Genomic DNA, 27,889 nt, shown 5'->3' on the forward strand with positions numbered 1-27,889 from the left:
GGAAACCCGTTGACCTTTTGGCTTCGCTTTGACAATGGCGGCTCCCGGCGTGTGGCTGCTGTCCCGTTTGCCTCTCTGTGCCCAGACGAGAAGTCTAGTCCGGTGTCCTGCTCTCAGACGACTCAGCTGTGCAGGGACTTTGGCCGCAGACTTCAGGAGAGAAGAGCAGCCTTCAGGGAGCGCAGAGACAGGTGATAGCGCCGCGTCCCACAGCAAGCCTGGGAAAGGGAAAGAGTAGGGGACCGCGGGAAAGAGCTTGGCTGGTGGAGGCGGCTGTAGAGGCTTTGGCGAGAGGGTGAGGCGAGAGGTGTGTCCCGTCCTCCCCTGATCTCCTTCGGGACCTGGGGCTGCAGTCGTTGCTGAAGCCAGGACGGGTGTGTCACGTCTCTTTCTTAGAGTAGACTCCTGTGGCAGTGAAGTTGTTTAAGCCTCTATGGAGTTCAGGCCAGGAACACAGTTTGCTAGCGTTTTACAATTTGATAAAGCAGAGTTCTCGATAATACAAACGCCCCACACCAGTCGCTGGCTTCACCATTCTCTCTAGTATGCGATTTTGTTATCTGTGAGAGGTTGCTGAAGGCCAAATACTATAGTGAAGCCTAATGAATAACCAGGCTTCCTCACTCAGCATTGCACATGAAATTCCGGTATTTATCCTTTGGGTAAAATCTAATAACAGATTAGCATCCACCGTTGTCCCGCAGACGTTCTAAATTTATAAGCATCTTTTTGTATGCGAAGTCCACTCTTAATGAACCCCTCTTGTGGACCAAGGCCTTGCGCATAGTGTTTGCAGTTTATAATATCCTTGTCAGAAATGAATCATTGTGTCCATTCTACAGATATAGAAAGAGGCTCAGAAAGCTAGGTGTCTTGTGCAGAGAGGGTAATACAATGTAGATCTTGAGTCAAGCTGCCAAACAATATGTATTGATATCCGTCATTTCTTGGAGCCACAATTTTAAGAGATGAAGTTATTTCTGTGAGCACTTCTAAAGCATACTAAACAAGTAAAATATTTTCCCTAAAAGTAGATTACTGTCTTCATCAGACTGTATGAAAGAGTCCTTGACAGGAAGTGAAAATACTACTTTATGTGGCATCTCATTGAAATATTGATTGGGTTTTATTTAATAGAAGCTGCTTTTGAAATTTTGTAAATAACCCTGCAAATTTAAGTAAGGATTTTGCCAAAGAAGCTGTTTAAATTAAGGAAACATTTCATTAAATGTGATTAGCATAATATTGTAACTAGAATGTCAAAATGGAACCTAGAAAGTTAGATTTTTTCCTTTTGTAGCTTCTCCAAACTTCCTCAGGCCGAGCATAAATGGCTACCCCAACTCTCAGCCCAGATGAACAGAATGTGCAGCTGGACAAGAGAGGGAGAGACTTGGCTCCAGGAAGGGATGAAATAACCCTGAACATGTCTGTTGTCTCATTGCATTCCCTTCTCCCATTGTTCCACGCTGTAAAAGACCCTACCACACCTGGGCACTGTGAGATGGGGATTTGAAGCAAATAGTTCCCTCCATCTCCTCGGAGTTAGTTTTGAATAAATTTGTTTCCTTTCTATAGAAATAAATGTCTTCCTTTGATATGGTCATTGGGAGCACATGAACCTGAGATGAGCCTAAAGTGACCAGTTACAATATAACTAAAATTTCAGGGACTCTTGCAGGGGCATAACAAGCAACAAAAGGTGCATTTGGATTTCTTTACCTTTTCTAAAAAAGATTACTATACCATATTCTCACTTAGAGGCATATAATTTTACATTTGTAAAGAATTTGAGAAATACCCAAATTCAACTTTTTACTCTGTGAAAACTCATTGCCTAAGCAGTCATAGTAACTTTTTATGTTAATGAGGAACACATGGTGTCATCATCCAATGTTTAAAAAAAAATCCAGTGTGATCAGGTTCTGGTGGTTTTAAAACATTTGTAATGAGGTAAAATACCAAGTCTCCATGCTGGTCTTAGTTTTGACATAGCTTTTGTGTAAGTGGTGGAAAGGGCTATAGTAGCAAGAGAATGTGTATCATTCAAGGCTCTTGGGTACCAATGACAACAATGAGTTCCAACTAGCTTAACTAGGTTAGGGAGGTTACACCAACCCATGCAACAAACTCAGCTGAATTGCTGTAGTCGTTGAATGTATTGCTCTTTTCCTCAGCTATTGTTTGAAGCCTTATGACTTCAATTTCTTCTATGTGGTTGTGTTGGTAGTGGGGATGATGATAGCTAACAAGGCCATGTTCACACCCTTGCAGCATTCTCTAGGGGGAATAAAGTTATCTTTTACCTAATTTACTTAATTTTGGAAAATTGTAGGAAAAATTTTGATTGATTTTATGCCCATCTTTTGGACCAAAAGGCTATCCAGAATCATCTGATAATCCTGGCCTGGCTAATGGGGAGAGAGGGGTTAAGTGTGACAGTAGGGTAACTATCTCAACAGCTCCACCATAACCATAAAGAGCATGTGTGTGTGTGTGTGTGTGTGTGTGTGTGTGTGTGTGTGTGAAACAAATGGGCATGCCATTATCAGAACAAGGGCGAACAGATGCCAGGCAACCAAGCAGTGATTCCTGCCGTATATGACTTAATAGAGTCAGAAAAAATTGTGTACATACGTATGTATATGACAATGCTTGAATAACTGAAAAACTGTAAAATGCTGCTGAAAGAGAAGGTTGAAGACAGCACTTAGCTCTGGGGTTCTCATTAGTCCCTTTAATTCCCTACCAGTTTCTGGAGTTTTGTTACCCCTTTCTGAATGTTCTTTAGCTCAGTATTCTTCATATCTATTATATCCGGAACAGAGCATGCATTCCACGTGTCCTGACATGTAATTAGCAAAGAAATGCTATTCTGTGAATTTGGATTTTTAAAAGCATTTTTAATTAAGCCTGAAATCTTACTTATATATATAGACGTGTGTGTGTGTGTGTGTGTGTTTCCCTATCCTTACCACTATAGTCAAGACATTCCTTTGAGGAGGCATTTTGAGTTTTCATCAGATCAAATTGCTAGAATTCTTTTATAGAACAATTGCTAGGTTAATCCCCCCCACCAGTATATGTTGTCTTTATTTTAATATGATTTAAAAGCACGTGGAAAGATAAAGGCCCAACTTAATAGTTAGCAGTTATTAGGATAAGTGATCTGGATCAGGGTTTTTACTTTTATTTTATAAACTTCTACACTGTTTACTTGTTCATTAAGTAGTTGGATGTCAGTATAGCCTCAGTAAAAATCAGAGGCAGAACCTATAGGTGGTAATTACAACTGAAAAGGTGAGGTGCTACACGTGGAGCCCGTAGCATAAGAAGAAAAGGATATAGAGACTTACAGGAAGGAGGAAGGTAGTAGACTGAAATCCAGTTGAACAAGAGTAGAGTAGTGTCTTCAACATGGAAGAAGACATTCTTCCGTATTGTTAAATAAGTGTGTAACTGTACTATGAATTACATTCCTTCATAGATGCTAAAGTAAGGTAATACAGAGGTGGAAGAAATTCTACCATGGAGAATCAGAAGGCTTCACAGACCTGAGCAAAATTTGGAGGAGAAATGGGATTTTGCCAGACAGAAAATGAGAAGGTGGGCATTGCAACAGAGGGATGAAGGCAAGGAAGTTTGTAGTGTGTGGCAGCTTTGTGTGTGTAGAATGGCACATGTGAAAAGTGCAAAAGGCAGACATCAAAGGGGGAGGGGAGGGAGAGGTGCCAGCAACTTAAATTCCACGCTATAGACTTGAGAGTTGATCTTTAAGACAATGAAAAAACTGTTAAAGGATTCTAAGCAGAAAAGTCAAAGAACAGGGCTTTTTTTTTTAAGATCACTTCATAAAGATCAGTTTGGCCACACTGTGCAAAATTGCTTGAGAATGACAAAACTAGAGTGACTTAAGACCAGTTTTGGAGTTCAGCTCTTTTGTTAATACAGGAGTGAATACAAGATTGATGTTAAAAACTGACATTGGAAATGGAGAAGAGAGCAGATCCTTAAAAGGTGTATTTTCAGCATTAGCACAGTGGGCACAAACAAGGTGTTTCTCCACGTTGCATCAGCATCACTTGTAGGAATGCTGAGCGGGTCCAGACCGAGTTCCCCCGGGCTGTGGGAGACCCCATTCAGGCTGCCATTTGCAAGCACAGTCTGCCCGTGTCCGTGAAGATGTCTTGGTGCTTGCTGAAATTAAGACAGTGTATTTGGTGGCCATTGTGTACTGAAAACATGTGCTAATACAAATAAATAGCAAAACAAAGATGAAGCTGAAAGCTTCTGCTAATTTCTGGATATCAGTTAGATTTTTTATTGTATGTAATTTATTTGGAATTTTGTTGAGGGTGCTGATATCCTGAGGGATTCTAGACTTTAATTACTCAACTAGAAGCTAAACATCCCACAGGTTTTGGGAGATGCATTGTTAAAACTCAGTGTGTGGCTTTATTGTTTTCTTAGGACTTGAGTGATTTTTTTTGTTCTTCCTTATACTTAGTTCCTTTGCTTATCCTCCCTTGTAACCAGTGGATGATTAGTATTTAAGTCTTGACTGTCATGGCTCTTGTTTTCATTTCTGGTGTTTGTAAGACTCCTTACCTCTAGAAAGGCTTTTTTTTTTAATGAGGAAAAAGTGCCCTCTGTTTCCTCAGTAAACTTTTCATGAGCTCTTCTTGGGCTACTGCAAGGTTTTAAATTCTCTGATTTCTCTCTGACACAGAGCACATGAAAGATGGTAACTTGATGTTAATTGCTCAAGGCAGATAAAGAACCTTGACAAAGAAAAACTGTAATAACTTTAGAACGTTAGACTTATGAGGTTCTTGTCACAGTACACACAGGCTTGTAATAATTTCTTTTAGGCTCTGGGATGTTACAGTTTGCACAGGTTTTGTATACATGTATTTCTGAAAAGAATAAGTAAGTAGTGTTCCTTCTAAGATATAGTAGAATTCTACTTTTCAATACTGTGCATTGAGTGTAGCAAATCAAAATAGATAAAGTGGACATTTTAATGATAGAATGGTAAAATGACTTTGAAATAATGTATCTTAACAATACTTAAAGGAAAAAATGAGAGTAGGAAGAAGTGTAGAGTTGATATAAAATCTTTATCTACTTTTTCACAGTGTTTTAAATTTTGCATGTATGTATATGTGTGTGTTGTGGAAATGTGTTCATCTCATTCCTAGGCTGTAAGGACAAGACTCCCATGAAGACTTTCTCTGAGGTGCAAGACGGAAGACGAGAACAGGCACAGAGGACTGTTTTGATACAGTGCCCAAATAAAATCAGTGAAAAGAAGTTTCTCAAGTATTTATCCCAACATGGACCTATTCATAGTCATTTCTTCTATGAGAGCTTTGTACGTATTTGAAAAACAATTTAAAGTAACTTCCTTTTTGAAGAATAGATATTTTTATTGTTGTCTTTTTGTAATATGGTAAAGTTGGCTTCTCTTGCATTGTTCCTTAACTAAATTTCTTTTGTCCACCCTCCCCGCTTCTCTTTTAAATATAAGTATAGAAATCCCAGTGAGATGTGGTGATATATGCCTATCTTCCAGCATTCCGGGAGGCTGAGGCAGTTAGATCACAGGTTCAAGTTTGGTCACTGGGGATTTAGTGAAACCCTGTCTCAGAATTAAGAATTAAGCAGGGCTGGGGCTGGATAATGTGGCTCAGTGCAAAAGCCCTGGGTTCAATTTCCAGTATGACTACCCCCCCAAAAAAATACAGAAAGAAAGGGAAGAAACATCCTCATAACAGTATTTTAGAATTAATTTCACTATTTGAATTCTTTGGATCATCTAAAGGCCAGTGGGATAGGATCTTTGTATTGCCTTTTAATTTTCTATTTCAGCATTCTTTTCATTTTCTCTTGATCGATAGACCTTTTTATATCTTTTTAAGCTTCTTATAATGAATAAAATCAGTGCTCATGTTAGAATCATATCATTTGTAAATTTTAGAAGTATTTCGTAGCATTATAATTTTTTGAAGATATGTAATACTGTGTTAAGTATATCATTCTGAAATGTATTGTCTTTTCTCATGTTACAGGGTCTCTATGCTGTTGTAGAATTTTGCCAAAAGGACAGTATAGATTCCCTGCTGAACGGGACTCAGATTCCAACCGTGGGCACCGAGGCAGTGATTCCATTCAGGTCACGTTTCTTCAGTTTAAAGCTGAAGAGTCCCTCAGGCCACATTACTGAAAAGTCACCCGTGCAGCCAAGTAATCAGTTGCCGCCTTCAAGCAAGAAGCTTTCTGAATTACTTTGCTCTGCAGAAAGTGTAAGTTTATAGGTATAGTTCAACTTTAAGCATTTCATATATTATGAAAGTTCTGAAATACTTAATCTCATTATTGTTTAACGGGCACAGCTTCAGTCTTATAAGATGGAAAGAATTACTATGGGGATAGAAAGTGGTGATAGATATGCGTTTCCAGCTTTGTAAGAAGCACACTGGGCTCCACCTACCCAGTAGATGTAGGGCTCATGTTTGGGATTGTCTTGGTAACTGTAATTGTGGATTATCATAGTTTTTCTCCTGTATTTTAATTCAGTCCAGCCATTTGTGCATTCCCAGAATAAGCCTTAGTCAAGCTGTATTTTTAAAAATACATTAGTGTATTCGTTTCACTACTTTATTTTATGGCTTTTGTATCTACTAATTAATGGGTTGCATTAACCCAGATTGCAGAGTATGTGGAGTGAAGAGTGTGGGTCCCCTCTGTTCCTGTCCCCCGGCCCTTGCGGTCTGTTGTGTCCTTCTGGTGTTTGGCCTCCTTGGACCATTCAGGGTCTCTTTCCTCAATATAATGACATATAGTTGTCCATGGTATTCTATAAACCTGCGGTGTTTTATGTCTACTTTTCTCTCTATTCCTTGGCCTACTGTTACATTTGCCCTGCTTTTTCTTACTTGGACTCATTATACTTTTAGTTAGACTGGGAGCCTTTGAAAGAATCAGGAATACTAGTTTCTGTTTGATTTTCTAATTTTTAAATGTTTTGCTTCTAACCTTATGTAGTATTTCTTTTACTTTATTTTTTAGATGAATGATTAGTTCAGCAATTTTCACTATTGTTTAAAAATGAGAGAAGTTGAAGCTGTGTTTTTTTTTTTTTTTCCTGTTTAATACTTAGCTTTACTGCACAGTGTCATAGGCTGGTTATTCTGACACCAGTCTTCCAGTGAGTGCAAGTGATCATTTGTAAGCAGCAGAGATTGTGGGTCTTCATTCAGGTTGAGTTGTTCATTTCCAAATTCTTTGGCCGACAGCATTTCTCCCTCCAAAGCCTGTCTGTGGTTGGTTTGCCCTCTTGCTGGACACCTCACTGCTTTCATTGTTCTGGAACAACACTCCACGCCCATTTCCTAGAGTAGTTTTAATGCTTGCTAACTTTTCCTTGTGTCATTTCTCAGTGCTTTTTAAAGGACGTTTTTTTAAAAATCTCCTTTGAAGACTGAAAGGAAAAATACCTATTTTAAAGACAGATGTTCAAAGCCGTCAGATCTGCAGGAATAAAATGACGATTACTTTGCATGACCGCCTTTTCTGTATCTTGCTGTCTTTACTTTGGCCAGCTAGGTAGCTGATCAGTTGACCACACTCTTGAAGGAATTCCAGCTGACAGAGGAGAACACCAGGCTCCGGTACCTCACTTGCTCCCTTATTGAAGACGTAGCAGCTGCGTATTTTCCAGGCTGCACAGTCAGACTCTTTGGCTCCTCGGTGAACACCTTCGGGAAGTTGGGCTGTGACCTGGACATATTTCTGGATCTGGAGGAAACTAGGAAACTGGGTACTCACAAGGTAGTGTTTCTTCATACAATATATCACTTAAAGAAATTAGGAAAGGCAGTCTCTAAACTTGATATAGTTGTAACTGTTGATTTCTAAGCTTAGTATACATTGTGTTTAAAGAATAAGATTTGTTTTCTACTTTTAATGCTTTTTACTCTCTCTCTTTTTTTTTTTTTTTAACTACTGGGAATTGAACCCAGGCCTTCACACTGAGCTACATCCCCAACCCTTTTTAAATGTTTTATTTTGAGACAAGGTCTTGCTAAGTTGCCTAAGCTAGGCTTGTGATCTTCCTGCCTCAGCCTCCAAGATTACTGGTATTACAGGTATACCAACATGCCTGGCCTCTATGCTTTTTCTTCTTCTTTTTCTTCTTTTTAATTCATTTCCTTTCTTCCTTTTATTGGATTACTTCACTGTTTCCTTGCCTTTATTTCAACCTATCATGCTAAAAATACTATTACATAATCAATATAAAACTACAGATATAGAAATATTTTGCATTCTGTTTTACTCTTCAAAATTGTGCACTTCCAGTACGTTTCAGTTCAGACCATCACATTTCAAGTGCTCAGAGCCACAGTAGCTGCCATTTCAAACTGCAAGCATCACACTGAAGATCTGTAACCTGGCCAGCAAGTGGTGGTTTTCAGCTTTTAATCCTCTTTTGAACAGCACACACACATGAAGTCATACATGCATGCTGAAATTAAGTACAAGAAAGGTTTTGACTTGAGTCATGGAAAAATATGAAAGTCAAAGAAAGGCAAAGTGCAGATCAGTCATAATGCTGAACAGAAGAAAGGGGCTTACACATTTCTTTACAATTCACAAGTTTGCAGGTCATGCCCTGTAGTCTTGACAGCCAAGTTCCTGCACCTCACAGTCATCAGAGCAGTTTTGGAAGGAAGAGTCACTAACGCTCTGCGAGGAAAGAGGTGTGCAGACTCCTGTACTACCTGGTAGCACAGAGTAGAGCAAGATGCAGCTGTGCCAGCCAAGTCTGTAGGAGAAGAGCTCGCCCCTTAACATACACTGACCTAGTTGGGTTTCTGCCCCAGGAGAGCCCAGTGTGGTGGGAAGGTCTGGGTCTTGGGCAGGGAGCACATGGGAGCTCCGGGTGCAGAGCTGGTATGAGCTGTGAGCGTCGCCCCCACCCAGGGCTCAGGGCCCAGCTGGCTTGGGCCTTGCCTGCCAGGTTCCCCTTGCCTGGATGCCCTGCTCATCTGAGCAGCAGCTGCCCCAGGCGCTCTCTGGCTTTGGAACTTCTCTTTCCCTTTCAGCCCCCAACCCCGCCCCTTCTTTGCTTCCTGTTCCCAGCAGGCCCAGAAGGAGGCCACAGCAGCCTGTGGTCTGCAAGTGACAAGAAAGCCACATCCTCGGCAGCCCTTACAACCTGCTGCGGGGCACTAGCTATAGAAATACACTTGGACCCTGGGCTGCAGCAGGCGCTCCCCCAGCCCGAGCTGTATCTGTCTTGCTGAACTGTGTGTCCAGGGCAGCAGTGCTCTCAGTACCATAGCTCTCCAGTGTCCACCGAGCCTGTGGATCACTATCGGCAAAGCTGTGAAAAGACCATAGAGGATTGAGTGTTGACAGCAACCCAGGAATCCTCTGTGCATGTTTCTGTGGCCAGAGCCCAGCCAAGACCGTGCTCAGCCATAGAGGGGCAGGGGTGGGACAGCTCCCCCAGAGCCAGCACGGCCGGCGGAATAGTGGGTGCACGTTTTTGCTTGTCACGTCCCTGGACACCGCTTCCCATGCTCTAGTTTCCTGCCTGATTCCATTACTCACATCTGCTTTTGCTTCGTGCCACTTTTACTTCTGTTACCTCAAAGATTTTATTCCTCTTGTTTGTAATGCTTCATTTTGATAAGCCTCACCATTACCTCTGTCGTGAGTCTTGCCCTTCCTCTGCTTCTGAATCCACAGTTAATCCTCCACCATCTAGTCTGACTTTCTCCCACGTATACTGTTTTGCCTTCCTGGGAGGACCCCAGATCTTTTTCTTGTCCTGTTTAATCTCGATAAACGACGTTTCTTTCTTGTTTTTCTGTTAGAGAGATTCAAACTTTGTTGGTTGAGTGTGGATGAATATTGGGGAAGGACAGGAAGTAGGACGTACAGACTGTCAAGAACACAGGAAATGTCTGTTTCTCTGTGTTTGTTTGCTTCATTTGTCTCATTTTTCCACCTGCCCCATTCCTCTCTACTACTTTCTCCTCCATGCTTCTGGTATAGGTAGCTGTGCCGGCCCCAAAGCTTCTGGGTCACTTACTTCAGCTGCGTGGCTGCCTCTGAATCTGCGCTAGCTCCCAGTAGAGATCTCTGGTTGAATGTATTTTGTATCCCTACCTAGCTTAGATCAGCTGCCCATGCCTGGATCGCTCAGCAGCGAGGCATGGGACTTGACTTCCATGAAACCCTTTGTGTTGGAGCCTTAACTCCTCCTCAGGAAGAAAGTGAGTTCTAGGGGAGGGAATGGCCAAGGGTAGGAGAGCTTTTTAAAGACTCAGTAGATGACTGTTCTCCAAGAAGCATGTCCTCACTTACACTCCACTAATAGTGTGTGCATTCCCCTTACACATTATTGCTGAAGAGAGTCTGCTTGTCTTGGTCGGACTTGTAGTAAAAAGTCTCACTTGGCCATAATGGCACAGTCTTGTAATTTCAGCCACTCAAGAAGCAGAGGCAGGAAGATCGGAAGTTCAAGTCCCATCTGGGCAATTTAGAACCTGTCTCAGAGTAACAAAAATTTTTAAAGGGCTGGGGGTGTAACTTAGTGAAAAAATTCTGGATTTAGTCCCCAGTACAGGGAGAAAAAAAATCTCATTGATGTTTTAATTTTTTCATTGGTTGCTAGAAAAGTTGAGCATATTTTACTGCATTTCATGGCTGTTTATATTTCTAATGTAATTTCTTTTTCAGGTTATTATTATTTTATCCCGTTTAAGGATTTAGCCATGTCCACCTTTCATTTGTATAAACCTTCCATAAATCAGCCTTTTGTATGAATGTGGTAGTGTTTTTGCTTTTTTTAATCTAGTAAAGTGGACAGTTTTTATGCAACCATAAAGTTTTTTGGGTCTTCTGTAGTTTTGCGTCAAGCTTAGTGCATACTTCCCTATTTTAATATAAAAATATTCATCTTTTGTCTTCTGATATTTTACCAATGCACTTTTTACATTTGTCTTTGATCTGTGTTGAATTTACTTCAATTTTAGGACAAACTAGGCATCAGGCTTTTTTTAATGGCCATTGGACACATTTGTTGAACAGGAATATTACTGTAGTTATGTGCAACATTTTGCTACATTTCTATAAATAATTAAATCAGTGTGTGCTGTCTGTTCTCTTGTACTGTGTCACTCTGGCGCTCTTGTGCCTGTGCCCAGGGACGGGCAAGTGAGGCCACTGGCTTAATAGAGTAAGTGGTGCTAGCTGTAGTAGTTAGGGTACACACCCTACTGGGGGCTGTGAGTTAATTATATGAAGTCAAGGATTTTAACATAGTCCTTTGTATTCTAGAGAAACAAAAACTAACCAAGAATCTTTTAACAAGTTCCCCCAGCTTGAACCACAGCTGATACGTGCACGACTGTCCCATCTGGTTGGGCAAGTGCACCAGTGATTCAGCCCGTCTGGCAGTGGGACAGGAGTTGCAGTCCCATCATGAACGTGTTAAGTCTGCTTTTGAGTGTGATTGCATGAAGAATATTTATTTTGTGGCTTCTGTGTTTGTTTTGTAAGAAATGTAATGCATCCTTTCAAAAAAGTTTATGAAGAATTCCTCTTTAGAAAAACACTTCTATTTATAAATATTTGTATTATTTAGAGCATGGGAAATTTTTGGATGGAATTTCAAGTGAAAAGTGTTCCTTCAGAAAGAATTGCAGCTCAGAAGATCCTGTCTGTGATAGGAGAGTGCCTTGACCACTTTGGCCCTGGCTGCGTGGGTATCCACAAAATCCTCAATGCCCGGTGTCCACTCGTGAGGTTCTCCCACCAGGCTTCTGGATTCCAGTGTGATTTGACTGCAAACAATAGGTATGGTCACTTAAATTCATCATCTTAAATTTGAGTATTTTAAAGTATTAGCGTAGTTTTCCTGGTCCAGATGCAGTAGTTTAGGATTCTTAGAAATGCTTCAATAATAATTTTTTTTAACATTTGAATACTTAGATTAAAAAGCATGAAATTCTATTTCTTTTATTACACTTACTGTTAATTTGTTGTTCCTAACAAAGAATCATGTTAAAGTGTTAAACACACCTAACAGTGAAGTATGTTCTTACTTATTCTAATAGTGTGGAAAGTACCTGTTTATAGTATAAGTCTTCTGAGCATTCTAGAGAATAAAGTAGCAACTTCAATATGACCTCTGAACTTCCTTCAGGTATAGTCAGCTTTGTGTACTAAGTGAATGTGATATTTGCTGAATTTAGAAAGTGGTCTAAACAACTTAAGACTGGACAGTTTTTCCTTCAGGATATTTGCATGGCATTACTCAGCAGCTTGTTTGCTTAAAATAAGTAGAAAGGGAATGACAGTTGATTTTATACTCGGAATACCTTTTGTAGATTCACAGTAGGTTCACTGCTCAATTGAGTTTATCTCAACTCTGGTATTCACACCTATGTTTGAATTTGCTGTATTGTCTGTTACACAAACAGTCGTGACTAAGTATAGATTCAGAAATCAAAGTAGGACAGTTTTGATTAAACCCAAGTGTTTGCTGACAAGCAAATGCTAACTTAGTTCTAGATTTCTCAGTAGCCCATGGAGTGTAATCTTTGTGATTTTTTGCCAGTTTTAATATAAGATAACCTAAAATGCACTTTCTGCCATTACATTTGTATATAATATGTAAAATAGGACAGTGTAATGTTATTTTTGTAATAATGTTATTTTATCGTGAGACAGGTTTTTAAGAATTAAACATTCTTCACATTTCTATAGGGGTGCAATGTGAATATCAGATACATTGCACTATTTGATATTTATTTTTCAGCTTAGTTTCATTTACACATTTGCTATTTCTTCTTCTCTCTTTAAAATGGATTGTAAATGCTGTAGTAGTACTTCCATGACATTGAAGTTACTTCCATGAAATTTAAGTAGACCATTATAAATTTGAATCACTTAAATGATTTTTATGCCCTCTGTTGGTTCTTGGAGAAACTACAAGATACATTTTGATCAGTAAGAATTGGTTAATCTTTGAATTTGCATTTTGACTAGGAAACTTAGTTGTGTTAAAAGTTTTAATTAACTACTGTAATGATCAGCTAATGAAAGGTGGGTCTTGCTGTGTTGCCAATCTGGTCTGCACCAGCACGCCTCAACCCTGACGTTTCGTTTCCTGATGGACACTTATCTTCACGGTTTGTATTTTTATAAATATTAGGCTGAAGTAATTTTGGCCGCTTCACAAATTACAAGAATTTTAAGACTAAATACTTTCACTGATAAAATAAACAGGAATGTTTTTCTTTTGTTTAAGCTACCTTGTTTCCTAAAAGACAAGGCATGAGGCTTCGGGTGGAGACATTTATCCATGCATCCATATCTTTGGTGACCCCAGATGAATGCTTTATTTGATCCTTCGGTCATAACTTGGAGTTTTTGAAAATGCTTTTGTGTTTCCTTTTCAAGGATTGCCTTAAAAAGTTCTGAGCTCCTTTATATCTACGGTACCATGGATTGGAGAGTAAGAGCCTTGGTATTCGGTGTCCGCTGCTGGGCTCGAGTGCATTCTTTAACGAGTGGTATTCCTGGTGCTTGGATCACGAATTTCTCCCTTACAGCGATGGTCATCTTCTTTCTTCAGATAAGATCGCCACCCATTCTTCCAAGCCTAGATGCCCTGAAGACCTTAGCAGGTAAGCCCAGCAGCAGTCTTCTCTGTTTCCTCTTTTTGGCGTGAAGATAATTGCCGTGTGTTCCCAAAGCCATCTATCTTTATTAGTCATATAATCCATCATCATTTACATCGAAAGAGAAATTCAGTCATTTCAACTATAATGGAAAATTTCAGTTCAGTGCTTTTTACTTATTTTTGCTAATGTCCACCAGGGGGTGTGAGAGCAAATGAATTATGAAATAGCCTTCAGAATTTTTTGAAAATTACATTAGCTTTAGTAGTCTTTGCCAGGTAGGTCTCCACAGTGTAAGCTCCCATAAGCATTCTGCACAAGTTCCAGTGTTTCTTCACTGGCTCCTGATGCAGTTGTCCTATCTGCTGGCTTTGCTTAGTGCTTGCATAGTAGCATCTTGGCTTGCTTTTAATTTTCTTTTTCTCAGTGACTGATGAAACTCAGCACCTTTCCATATATTTTTTAGCCATTTGGGTATTTCCTATGAAGTGTCTGTCTTTTCCCAATTTTTCTTCCAGGGTTTCTTTTTCTTATTCATTTGTAGGAATTCCTTGAATGAGTTCTTGGCCCGTGAATATGTATTTATTGGAGTATATGCCTTGAATATACTGTGTTTCCCTTCACTCTTAATAACTTTAAAACAGTCTCAATGAGGAAAAGATTTTTTTTAAAGTTTCACTTGAATCAGCTTTAGGCACCTACAGTTAAAGAGTAGAATACTCCACAAGCTTTGTAACAGTCATTCACTGTCTGACCTGAGTACTGCATCCCTTTTGCCTCTCCCCACAGGCAGTCAACTACTTTTTAACTCTTAGCTGATTTCTATATTTTTAAACTATTTTTAAAATTCCTTGAATTACTGTTTCTTAATTTTTTGAGGTGAAGACATCTAGACTTTGCTTTGTGGGAGAGAAGGGCTAAATCTTTTCCTCCGGCAGCTTCGTATTCTCACTGAGACTCTAACATAATTTACATCATATGAGTGTGGAAATGCTATTCTCACATGACCCAGGGAGTAAGCCAAAATTAATTTTCTTTTTTGCCAAGATTTTTAATTTTTTGGAGCTAATTTTTTCAGTACTACTTGGGTTGTTTTCATCTGTTTGCTTTGTTTTTTATATATAAACATTAATTGAATTGCAGGGTGCCACCAGTTGTGAGAAGATCCATGGCAGGGCTTTCCTCAGATGTGGGAGAAGCCTAGGCCTGCATCCCTCAGCACCCTTCAGATGCTAAACTGCCTGTGCTAGTTAGTGAGCAAAACAAAATGGCGACTGCCAACCCATGGCAGCCTGGAAGGGTTCAGCCTGTTCAAAATTACAACCCCTCTGAGTACACCTACTTACATAGCTTTTAGCTGTCAAGTTTAGCTTTCAGTAAACTTCCTACTGAGGTAGGCCATTATGAGGGAATTTTTATGAGAGAGAAAGGTATTGTCTTCATCTGACCTTGATGTCTCCCTGTCCTTCACTGGTATGCCTGTGACCTTCCGGCTTTCTAAGAATGCCTGTGTCTGGCATAATGTTGCTTTTCACTTCTTTGACCAGAAAAATTAATAGAAATGATTGTAGAACTCATAGATGAGATTATATCGTTTCCTTTAGTAATCTGTTAACACCAGGTATTCCCATCTCTATGACAAACTATGGATTACTGTAGTGTGATACTGTTTCCTGAAAAATGTGGATTAGTTTTATCAGTCTGGATGTCTGACTATTCAGTGACTTTTATTCATGATTCACTGTATAGTGTTGAAAAACAGTGATTACTGTACCAATCCACAGGGATCTAAAGATTCCAAAGGAAGCAAGAAGGTTAGATTTAATAAATACATAAGCTTTTCTGAAGTTCACTTACGGTGACGGAAGTTTTCTGTTGTGTTAATTAAGATGCTTCATGTCTGTCTTCACAACTGTGAGTTTGTATTCCATACAAATTCTTGGCAGTGTTTCCTATTGAGGAGGGAGGAGCAAGTCGGCGTGAGCAGAGTAACCAGTGGTGACGGGGTGTCTGAATAGGCTGAGGGTCCACTTCCTGAGGCAGGCCGCCAACACGCCTCTGTGCCAGTGAACATGTTTTCTACCTGTGCTGCACAGACCTGTGGGCAGGCGCTGCCCAGACATGGTGGGCACTTGGATGTGATTAGTGTGACTGAGAAGCTGAAATTTGAAGTCATAGGTGGCCAGTGATGTTATGTTGGACTGTTTTGATGCTGTTTTAAGTGATAATTTCAGTAAAAAAGAGAAAGGGGGAAGATTGGGAGCCAAGTCATTTCTTAGGTTTGCATGCCTTACCGGTTTTAAATAGCAAAATGATCCTGCCTTAAATCAGTGGATAATTCTTTTTGCATTCAATTTCACTACTTTATGTTGAAAGTTCATTTAGTAGAAAGCAATACTCATAAAGACAGTCTCCATTTTTTATCGCTATATTCTTAGGATCTCATTTTTCTGTTAGTAATGCTTTTGTGGGAGATACATGCCTCAAAACAGACACAGCTGCCAGACCAGCTACATACATGGCTGGGGCTGTCACAGAACATGTCAGCTGACACCTACTTTTGATATGAAAACACATCCCCAAGTCCCTTAAAAGTAATCTAATACATTGCTAGGAATATAGTGATAAAATGGTAGCCTGTCTCTACAAGTATTACTTTTTACTAAAGTGTTTTTAAGAAAGTAATGAAAATGAAGGCAAAAAATTATCTTCCAATTTAAGATAGGGTCATCTTTGTTTCTCAAAACAGTTCTTCAGTGTATTGTAAGTCATATAGTAGAGCACATAAAATGCACTGTTAAAAGTATGCTCAAATCTGGAATAGTTTTTGAGAAATCATGTCAGTGTTATAGGTCTTAAGAAAAAGTAGCAAAAATCACAAAGAAAGGAGAGCAACAAAAGTTTGAAAGAACCGTGTGACCTTGTAGTCATTCAAAATCAGATACCAGCGGTGGTTCCAATTATTGACTGTGTGCCTGCTGTGTACCAGAAAGCACTGCTGTGAGCCAGGCAGAGGAGGAGGGCAGTGAGTGACAAGCGGGGATAGAGACCTCTGGGTCCCAGACGAGGGAGGGGAGTAGGCAGCATGTGCAGAATCAAGTGTGGAGGCTGGTGGGACGGAACAGGCGGGCACTGGCCTGGAGCTGTGCAGTGCTCTCACGTAGGAGGAGCCGTTGCTGGGTCTGTGAAGCACGGGACTTTGTTCCGCTCAGCAGTGAGTGGGGTATTTTACAGTAGGAGGTGGATTTGGGTGAGGGATTTCGTAGTGCTGTATGTCAATAATTAAGAAAACAATGATCTCTAAATATATAAATACTACTTAAAAGTTGATTGCATAATTCTCCTGTGTTGTGCTGAATTAGCTGGATTTCAGTTACTCTAAAATGCTACATTTTAGAAATTGCCTGAAGCTTTTAAATACTGTTAGAACATTCAGTTTGTGTCATATCCAAGTCATTGAATAAAAGTACAAAAAGGTGGTAAAAATGGAAATAAAACCTAGATACTGATTAAGGATGTGGTGAAAGATAGAAACTTCTTACTTTTCACGGGTTACTACAAAACTGATCTGCTCCACAATTATTGGGTTGTTAAATTCTGGTATGGTAAAGAAAATATAATGTTAATTCTACTGTAGTATTGTTTGTCTCAAATCTTTTTAAAATTGAGTTATAGATTTATTAACTATAAATATACATATAGCACTAATAGTAGGACATATTCATATATAATGGATTTATTTAAATCACAGATTTCTTTTTTGAAGTAGGAAATATAATGTGAAATATTGTTCATTTTTATTTAAGGTACAGAAGATAAATGCATAATAGAAGGCAATAATTGTACATTTATTCGTGATTTGAATAAAATTAAACCTTCAGAAAACACAGAAACAGTAGGTAAGTGCTTCTCTTTTTCTTTTATTTCCTTTTGGATTCAAAGAAACTTTCCTCTTATATTCCTTGTTTTATTTTCTTGCAGAATTACTATTGAAGGAATTTTTTGAATATTTTGGCAATTTCGCTTTCAACAAGAATTCCATAAGTATTCGACAGGTAACTAACTGTCTTAGTACGTGGTTAGAAGGTATTTGGTCTTCTTCCATACCCTGAGTTTTCAGAGGCCTCTAAGGAGTTCATTTCATTGCACCTCTGTAGCATTGTCTGATGATAAGGCAGCCATCGGAGAGGAGCGCCTCAGCTGGCTGAGCTGACATCAGGTTAGAGCGAAAGGAAGCCCTGTGGCGTCTGCCTGTGTCGCAGTGCCAGGCACTTGGGGCGCACTCGTTGCTGCTCCTAATGTGCTGCCCAGGCGTGCAGTAATGTCCTGGAAAGTCTTCTGGAAAGCGTGACATTACACTTGTTTCTAAGCTGGATTTGTGTTGGCACGGAACAAGTGCAGAGTCATATGGTTAGGTTTCAGTGATTCCCTCAGTCCAAGTCCTTAGAACTGCTTGATGTAGAGCTTGTGAGACTGTGATTTGGTTCTCTTGGGGCATTAGTTTAGATGAGAGCTAAGTATCAGTCTGGGCAGGACCCTGGGCAAAATATGCCTGCACCTGGGGTGCTTGTGGCTCTCCTCTCATCTTCGCAGTTACCAACCTTGTGAGGCTGGTTTCCTAAGACTCGGGCCCAGATACTCTTTTGTTGCTTTTTCAGTTCTCCTTTCTGATGGGGGTTGTTAAGGTGTGGGCTGGGAGAGGGAAGAATGCAGTCTCAAAGGAAAAGGTCACCAAGCATACAGAGTTCTTTGTTCCTCTTGGGGGATGAGGATTAAACCCAGGGCCTCCACACTGAGCTCCTTACTCCTACCTTTTTTAAATTTTTCATTTTGATACAAGGTCTCCTAAGTTGCCCAGGCTGGGCTCAAACTTGTGATCCTCCTACCTCAGCCTCCCAGAGTGCTGGGATTACAGGTGTGCGCCATGACACCCAGCATCTTTACCTATTGGTTCTCAGGGCTCAGAGATGATAGGCCTTCAGGGTGCCTGCTGTGCAGCAGATAAAAGAAGTTAGAGAAGAGACTAGGGCCGCCTACGTTGCTTTTCAAATATTCAAGTGACATTTCCACGTCATTTGAAGAAGGACGAGATACCTAGGTTTATTGCTATTCCTTTGATGCATAGCTTTTATTTCTGTGAGGTGTTGTGTGTGTGTGTGTGTGTGTGTGTGTGTGTGTAAGTGCCTTTCTCTTGGAAACTTTAGTGTTTTAACCCTTCATTATTCTCTTCTTTTCTCATTTCTTCTTGGGAAATGGTAATTGCTATGTATATTTAAGGATTCTGATTTTGTGTGTCTCTGTTCCCATTGTAATAGGTATGCTTTTATAATCTCTCAAAAGTAAATGCTTCTTCATCTTGTTTTCTGTCATTTTTCTTTTTCCCTGATTCAGCTCTGGCTTGTTAGGTAAAAGTTACATTATTTAAAAAAATTATTCTCATTGTTGACCCAATCCAGGTATCTGGCCTCTGAACTGTGACATCATCCATAGATCATAAAGCTGTTAAGTTTTCTCCAAAGAATACTCATAAAAGTACAGTGGGACTGAGACAGAAGTATGCACATACACACTTGCTAACATGCTTACTTATCTGGCTCCCCGGGGAAAAAATTCTTCACTCTGTAAAGTTAGTGCTGGTATTTTATGTGCATTTGACATTTAAGCACTTCCTGTATTTATGGATTCTTTTCTCTTCTGTGTCATAACCTATAGGGACGGGAACAAAACAAACCTGATTCTTCTCCTCTGCACATTCAGAATCCTTTTGAAACTTCTCTCAATATAAGCAAAAATGTAAGTCAAAGCCAGCTACAAAGATTTGTAGAGTTGGCCAGAGAAAGCGCCTGGGTTTTACAACAGAAAGATACTGCTGTCCCTTCCCCATCTAGCAAGCTGCCCTGGGGACTGGCTGCCCTGCTGCTGCCGTCTCTAACACAGAGTAAGAAGAAACAGAAGAAGTTTGGGAATGAAAGACTTAAAGACCTGTTAGAGTCCATAAAAAGCAATAGTGCAGAAAGTTCCACAAACACCAGTAGGAAACAAACAGTTAGTACTCAGATGTAATGCCTGCTATTTTGTGTTAACAACTGGTTTTTAATCCTGTAACACGGCCTGTGCAGTGCCTAGAATGGTGTCCTCAGATTCTGCAGACCTCCAGTATCATCTGATGTCACTTTTCGCAGTCTTTTCATTAGCCCCCTAACCCTGACCTGAAGATCTGGAACATTTTCAGTCTGACCATTCTGACGCGTGGGTGGCATTTCACTAAACAAGTCACAAGGAATGGATGAACGAAGATTGAAATGTACTTCAAATGAGCTACACAAAGCGAGTGGTAAAAGTCAGTTTTAGAATCAAACCATTGTGGATATCCACATCAGTCCCAGCTTGGGAAACATTTCAAAGGTCTTCTAATTATATACATATATAGATAAATACAATAAAATTTCAAAATTTGGTAGTACTCTTTAGTATGTGTTTTTCTGTTTTTCAAGCCAAGTTTTCTTAATCACATATAAATTAAATAATTGGTGCTGATATCCAAAAATATTTTTAAAATACATAAATGCAGATACTTTAATTACAACATTCAAGGTATTCTAAGTTCAATGTATAAAAATACTGATACATTGTGTTCTAAAATACTTGTTTTCAAAAAATCATGTTTCTACTAAAATGTTATACAGTATTCCAAATATCCCTTCACTGCTTTTGAAAATTCTCTTTCTGCTATAGGAACTGGCAGGGAGGAAGGAAGGAAAGCTGAGGAGAGGAGAGAGAGCTTTAACTTTGTTTAAGAAACAAATACTATCACTCACTCTTTCCAGGCCCCAAACGCTTTGTTTTAAACCCTGATGATAGCACCCGCTTCACTCGACTCTTGTGAAGTCTAGGTGCACGAGATGAAGGTAGGCTGCGTGTTAAATGGACCCTGGCCTGAGCACTTAGAAAGTGCACCAGACTTCAGGCTTCTTCTACCACTTGCAAAGTATCTTGAGGAGGGGGCCCAAGTCTAAACACAAAATTAATCTATGGTTCATATATGCCTTGTACATACTGGAGGTAATTGTTTACAACGTATATGATAACATGGTACACAAAACCAAGTTTTGGTGTAGAATTTTCCACTTAGGGCATCATGCTGACGTTTGAATTAGGGATAGCCAACCTCTATCAAGTATTTGTTGTATGTAATTATTTTTCTCACTACCCAAAATTCAAATTTAAAGTTTGTAGTGGTTTTTAGAAGTTTTGCACTTAAATTTTATAAATTTTAAGTCAGAAATTATTTTCTTCTTGGAATATTTGGAGAGCCTCAGTAATAGAACTGGTATAAAACAAGTAAGTTCTGTGTCCACATGGCTGTGCTGTTGGATTTTGCATCTGAATCCAAACAAGTATCAGTGTTCTTTTATGCAGGCAATGTCATGAAACTAAAATGCATTCTTCATTTGTTTTTTAATTAAGTTTATTTTGGGGAGCTGGAAATCAGTACCAACTTAAAAAGTTTATAGTTAAGTTTCTACGTGATGATCTTTCTTTTTGTAGACGTTTGATCACATATTTTCTTTTCTACCTTAACATTAAATCTAGACTGATCATTTAAACAAATATGTGTATTTATCAGCATTTTAAAAATAATTTATAGGAAAAACCTGGCACTATAGGTCTGTTTTACTTGTCAGAATGAAATTTAATTATGTGATGAATTTTAATCTCAAAACATTTTTAATATACCCTTTTAAATTCTATTTCACAATATAGACTTCAAACAAATATATTTTCCTAGAATTTCAGTGTATTACTTTCCAAATTTTTAGTGCAATTTTTGTATCAAAGGAATAAATCTGCATATATTTGCCATTACTATTAATTAAACCTAATTACAATCAAAATATTTCAAGGTTTTTCTTCTGTAACTATACCTAGGCTTTAATAATAGCTTTCTCCTACAATGAGTTTTATTTAGTATATGAAAATAATTTTGATACAAGATTACCTAGATCAAGTTGATTTCAGCCACATATCATTTTAGATTTTATAGCACACTAGTGTAATTCCTGAGGTAACTACTCATCATTAGGAAATTAGAAAGTTGGCCAGGAAAATCTTAGGAAATGAGAAGTAACTATAGACATTCTAAAAAAATAATATTTATTCTAGCTCATTCACAAAACTTAAGTAATTATAGTACAGAAGGCAAAATAAAGGTAGTTGAAATAAGGCATTTTTCCTAATGTTATTCACTATTTACCTCTTCTTTGCTCTTCAATTTTAAGAAAGTAGGATTGGATTTTTCATGTTCCTCGAATTTTTGTTGACCTCATAATTACAGCCACCTTCACTTCCTTACAGCCTGCTGGTCCCGTTGTAGGGAAAGTGTGCACATGCACTTGTAAATAAGGAAACACTGACGGCAGTGAAGCAATCAGAAGGAGCCAACAGTTTGTCCATATAGCAGCTCTTAGCTTTCTAGAGCTTGCAGTCATTGGTAGGTAGCTGTCTGTCCCTCGGTAAACATTACAGGAGCGGAACATTCAAAACGCTGTGGAAGGGAGGAAAGCATGGCTGGCTGGAATGGTCAGATAGGGGTAGATCCTGAAGGGAGCGTGGGTAGGTGGAGGGAGGGGTTGAGTATTATCTTTCTGGGAAGAGGGAAGAAGGTTGGTGGAAGTCAGAGGGAAGCGTGTCGGGAGACCGGGAAGTCGGGATTGGCTGGGATAGTTTTCACCGTGCTGAAGAGTAAGCTTGGGTGAGAACATGAAAGCTGCAGGTTAAGGAGGTTGAGTACATCTTCAGTGGCAAAGCATCGATACCTACGTGTCTGCATGCCCACGCACACAGGAGGGATAAAACTCAGTGTTTCTAGGAAATTAGTCAGTTGGTAACAAGGAGATTTAGATCACTGTTTTTTCTTTTAATAGCAAAGTTGAGTACCATAGGCCCCATCATTAATTTAAATACAATCTGACTTAATTTTCTGTACAGGTCCAGAAGCTGACTCTTATACCGTAGAAGAGCTTTTCTTAGTATTCAGTAAGAAACTAAAGCTTAGAAAATTTAAAGCTATCAAAAAAAAAGTAACAGGTCGTAACATATAATTTTATGTAAAGCCTTATTAATGAGAAATTCTTTGCAACATATACTTGGAAAGTAATGAAAACGTCTAGAAATTGCTTTCACCTTGGTATGATGTTGGGAAATTTATTTTAAGTACTTGAAAAGCTTATTTTGGTTTCCATGCTGAATTTAATTACTTTTGGATACAGATTCCAAAGAATATAAACATTACAATATCCCTTTGGAATTCCTGTGGAGCAACTCCCAGAAAGTGTCTGTTGTAGATAGAATCTTTAATCTGTAGTATCTGTGATACAGGATATACACCACAGATTATTAAAAAAATGTACTTCATATTTTAAATATGATTGCTCCTGGTTTTATATCTTGTGTGTGTATCCACCCACTTTAAGATTAAAGGCATTATTCATTTTTTACTCTTAGATAAGTACATTTAAACTTTTTCCCCTACAAGCAAAGTTTTGTAAGCTTTAGAATATGCTGAGGCCTGTTTTAAAGGGAGTATCAGATAACTTGACACTGGAAATAATGTACTATTATGAATATGTGATCTGCTAAATACAGGAAGAGCATTTTGTCAGCATTCAGAAAGTTTTGAATTTCAGAGCATTTTGGATTATGGACTTTCCAGTTAGGCATGCTCAGTGGCTGGCATCTCTGCAAGATAGTCCATAGTCTGAAAAACTGAAATCTAAAACACTTTTAGTCCCAAGTGTTTCACATAAAGGGGTATTCAACCTATATCTAATTTGGAATAGGTTAAGTCTAAGTTAATGACAAGTAAAGTTCTGAATTATTTTTATCTGATTTTATTTGTAAGTATGCAATGTTGAAAACTTCCTATGATAAATGCTGTCAAATGGAGTAAATTAGTAAGACCACAAATTATATCTGCATTCTGTTTCCCATCACTAAAATCTTTTAACATGTTAAAGTTGTTAGTACAGTGGAAGTCTTAAGATTTCTGGAGCTGTTCCTATTACAGAGCTACTGGTTCTTGACCTAGTTTAATGCAGTTTAATGACGAGTTTTAATTAACCTTAGAGAGTGGAATGAAAAGGCATAATGGCATATTTTCCGGTTCTGCACTTTTTTTTTTTTTCTTTCGGTACTGGGGGTCAAACTCAGGACCTTTCGCTTTTGAAGCAGGCAGCGGAAACACTGAGCTAAATCCCTGGCCCTGCACTGTCTTTTTAAAGTGCCAGTAAAAGGTGGATTATGAAGCCGGATGATGATGTATTATGAGGCAAGCAAGCCCACCAATAAGTTTAATAAAACTTCATTATGGAGAACTTTGAACATAAGTAAAAGTAGACTAAAGAATGTAAGGAACTTGCATGAATCACTGGATCTATTTTTACAGTTAACTCATGGTATTGTTTAATAACTACATTAACCACTTTTAACATATTTTAAGCAAATCAGTTATTCCCCCATTTTGTATCTCTAAAGGATAAAAACTTTGGTTCTAACGTAAGTACAAAACCATTGTCATACCTAAATGAAAGCTAATTTTTAACAGCATCAAATTACTGTCCATATGTCCAGTTTTGTGGTTATCTCAGTTTCTTTTCCCCAAGTGCGTTTGGATCAGGGTCCAGTCACAGCCACTTAGTATGACGGACTGGTCTGTTTCTTAGGAACTTTCGACTCCAGGTTTCTTCGTGTCATTTTTCTCCCTTGGTTTATTGAAGATGCAGGGTTGTTTGTTGATGGAGTTTGCCACAACATGGATTGTGCTGTTTATGTCAGCATATAATGTAATACCTGGAGGTGCTCAATATTATTAATTACTTATAACAACTTTTATTGGTTTGAGAAAACTGATCAGTTTCTGCTCAAATATGGCTCTGATTCCCTTTGCCTTTGTTCCTGTAGGATTTCAGCTACATTTGTTGAACTTTTTGCTTAATTCCCTATGTCTCTTACATGCTTTGCTTTTTTTCTATCCTTTTGTCTCCATTCTAGTTGTTTACTTCTGACCTATATGATAGTTTATCAGTCTAATTGTCTAATTGTCTCTAGTTTACAAAATCCATTTATTGAATTATGTATTTGAGTAGTTTTTATTTTCAGTTCTAGGATTTCCATTTGGTACTTTAACAAATTTCCCCCAATTTTCTGTCAAAATCTTAAGGTTTTTTATTTCCTTTTATTACACATAGTTATTTGAAAGCCAGTGCTCACAGCTAAATCATCTAGTTCCCTGGTGGACCTGTTCATATTTTTATCATACTTGTTCTCTCCTGGGATAGCTGCTGGTGGTGTTGGTGATTATTTTGTGTTTTGACCTTGTAAAAAAATAGGACTTACTTTGAGGGATGTTGATGTTATTTTATTCAAACAGGGTTTAGCTGTACTTCCGGAAGGTATGGATGGGGGAATTTGAGCCTGGGTCACTGCTGCAGGAGGGGTTTGAGATTCTGAATTTGGATTCAGCTCCTGGTTTTAGTTGGTCTTTACTCCCAGAGTGTAGCACTGCGGTGCTGAAGGTCCCCTGCCAAACCCCTTCTTGGGAGAACGAGCTTGTGTCTGCTCTCTGTGCATTGTCTTTGAAAGCTCTGCCCAGCTCTGAACTGCCCACCAGCAGATATCCCTGGGACAAGAGCAACCCCAGAGGCTGGGCTGGCCTACAGTCCTGTAATTTTTACTGCTCCCCTAGCATTCTGATGCTTTCGCATGGCTGATTTTGCTTAACCAGCTTTTCTAGTTCTTTTCAGTAAAAGTTGCTGAATATTGCCTAGTCTATTAATACAAGCCATTGGGTTCTTTTAGATCCCAGTTTCTGATCCCTGTACACCTTTGGAACCTTATGGAGATGAGTGCCATGCAGTTTGCTTCCTTGTAAGGACCTTTCTGATGATGCCTTGCTTGCCCCTGCCTCTGCCGTCGCACTGAGGGAGGAGCGCAGAGCCAGCATCTGCCTGGCGCGAATGCCTCTTCACCACCGAGGAGAGCGGGGCACTGTGAATGTCATTCCATGCTCTCCTTCAGGAGTCAGAAATTGCCAGTGTTTATTTCTGGTCTGTGATTTCCTTACAGGATTTTGTACATGCCAATTCAAAGCGTAATTTATGCCATGTGTGAATATGTGTACAAATTTCCAAATAAGAATGGGAAAAATATCTTCTTTTCCCAACTATTTTGAGACACCTTAAACAACTAGGAAATGTGATATTTCTTCCAGTTTTCCAAAATATTTATCTGGGCTGAGACCAGGAATGAAACATTTTAGGCCAAAGTGCTTTCTGAGAACGCTATGATTTATAAAAAAGAAAATTTCCTTTGGACTTTGAACATATGTTTTTGTCAGGTTATTGCTTCATCAAAATGGCACTTTATTTTTTTTTACCTAGATGAAATAACGTAGGTGTTTGTATATTACAGTCACTTATTTCTGTGATATGTGATTATTTCACGACTGTAGTTTTTCAGCTGTGTTATCAGGCTACATTTTATGTTTAAGACTTAACAATTAGAAAATTCTGAGTTATCAACTTATATTTATTACTTGCTACATACATTTTCATATTTCTGTATTACAGAAATATGTTTGGTACCAGGGATCGAACTTGGGTCCTTGCGCTTGCAAAGCAGGCGACAGCACCACTGAGCTACACCCCTGTATTAGAGAGTTTTTAATTGAAATCTTTTAATATCTAACAGATTTCATGTGGACCCTGAAATTATTTATCTTCATGTTGATTGCTCTGGACAAAAATTGCTTTAAACTTCTTGATTTTTTAATATCAAGGAGTTTGGGTCAAATTGTGTTAATTTGAGGTCAGATTTGTGTTAAAGAATGTTTGAATCTAAATGTAGTTTGAAATGTTTCTTAGTTGCAAAACCTTTTGTAGTTCCCATTTCCTAAGCAATATTAGCTGTATTCCATCTTCCAGAGGAAAACAGTCTTGACTATGACTGACTATGTGCAGTGCCATCCTGGAATAAATTTTATTTGCAGATTAATAAAATATGTGGAACATGTTTTAGGGGGAAATATTTTAGGCCATTAAATTCAGTTACATAAGCTACAGTCTGTTTTAAATTCTGTGCAACTAAAATCTGTTTTGCTTTAAAAAGAAAAAGTTCAAATTACACTGGAAAATGTAACGTAGTATTTATTTTTAAAATTTATTATTTATTTAGTATATATTTGCCATAACGATCACATTTATCATAGGGAATTTGTACCTATACATAATAGATCTTTATTATTTTTTTTCCCCATTGCCTTCAACCCTTCTTCCCCTCCCCATTTGTAAAAGCTTTGTTTCTTTTTCCTTCCATTACCTATTTTTTCCTTTTTCCCTTCCCTTTCCCCTCTCCTTTGTTCACTTCCCCATTTGAACATATCCTTATATTCAGATATCCAGCCTCTATTATTTTCATTTAACTTTTTCACACAAGAGAAACAATGCAATATGTAAACCTGTGTGCTGCATCCATTTACATAAAAATGACTTATTTATCCTTCTTTATGATAGTAGTGTCCCATTATATGTAAATACCACATTTTCTTTCCCTGTTCATCTTTTGATGGGTAATTGGGCTGTTTCCAAGACTTAGCTATTATAAACTGGGCTGCATAAACATGGGTGTGCATATATCACTGTGGCATGATGCTTTTAACTCTTTTGAGAAGATACCTAGAAGATGACTGGCTGGGTCAAATGGAACCTTGTGTTTTAGTTTTTTGAGGAATCTCCATAGTGGTTGTACCAGTTTACACTCGCACTAGCAGTGGAAAAGGTCTCGAATGACTGGTTGAACATTTTTTCATATATTTATTTGCTGTTTGTACTTCTTCATGTAAGACATTTCTATTCATTTCAGATGCCCACTTTTGGATTGGATCTTTAAACTTGAGGGGAGGGTCTGATGTTTTTAGTTCTTTTTATGTTCTAGATATTAATCCTTTTTCTAAGGAGTAGCTGGGAAAATTTTTCCCCATTCTGTGGGTTCTCTTCACTCTATTGGTGCATTTTTTATTGTGCAAAAGCCTCTTAATTTGATGTGATACCAATTGTTGATTCTTTGTAAAATTTCCTGTGTGATTAGGGTTTTGTTCATAAAATCTTTGCCTAGATCTATGTCTTAAAGAGTTT

General features: G+C 38.6%; 1 protein-coding gene across 3 annotated transcripts; it reads left to right on the top strand.

Annotated features, from left to right (window-relative positions):
• Mtpap (mitochondrial poly(A) polymerase) lies at positions 1-25,935 on the top strand. Of its 3 annotated transcripts, none has more exons than XM_010642018.2 (10): positions 1-191; positions 5,202-5,374; positions 6,072-6,305; positions 7,609-7,833; positions 11,660-11,871; positions 13,480-13,706; positions 17,507-17,599; positions 17,682-17,755; positions 19,413-19,493; positions 25,557-25,935. In XM_010642018.2, the coding sequence occupies exons 1-10, from the start codon at positions 35-37 to the stop codon at positions 25,677-25,679; spliced, it is 1,599 nt and encodes a 532-aa protein (XP_010640320.1). In that variant the 5' UTR covers positions 1-34; the 3' UTR covers positions 25,680-25,935. The 3 variants fall into 3 exon arrangements, with proteins under 3 accessions (XP_010640320.1, XP_010640319.1, XP_010640321.1); XM_010642019.2 differs by lacking the exon at positions 25,557-25,935 and adding an exon at positions 3,488-3,606 and having other exon boundaries at positions 113-191; positions 19,413-20,142; XM_010642017.3 differs by lacking the exon at positions 25,557-25,935 and having other exon boundaries at positions 19,413-20,139.
• Positions 25,936-27,889: the final 1,954 nt, after the last annotated feature.

Source organism: Fukomys damarensis, unplaced genomic scaffold (assembly GCF_012274545.1).
Source record: "Fukomys damarensis isolate Sample0158 unplaced genomic scaffold, DMR_v1.0_HiC HiC_scaffold_19, whole genome shotgun sequence".
Classification (NCBI taxonomy): domain Eukaryota; kingdom Metazoa; phylum Chordata; class Mammalia; order Rodentia; family Bathyergidae; genus Fukomys; species Fukomys damarensis.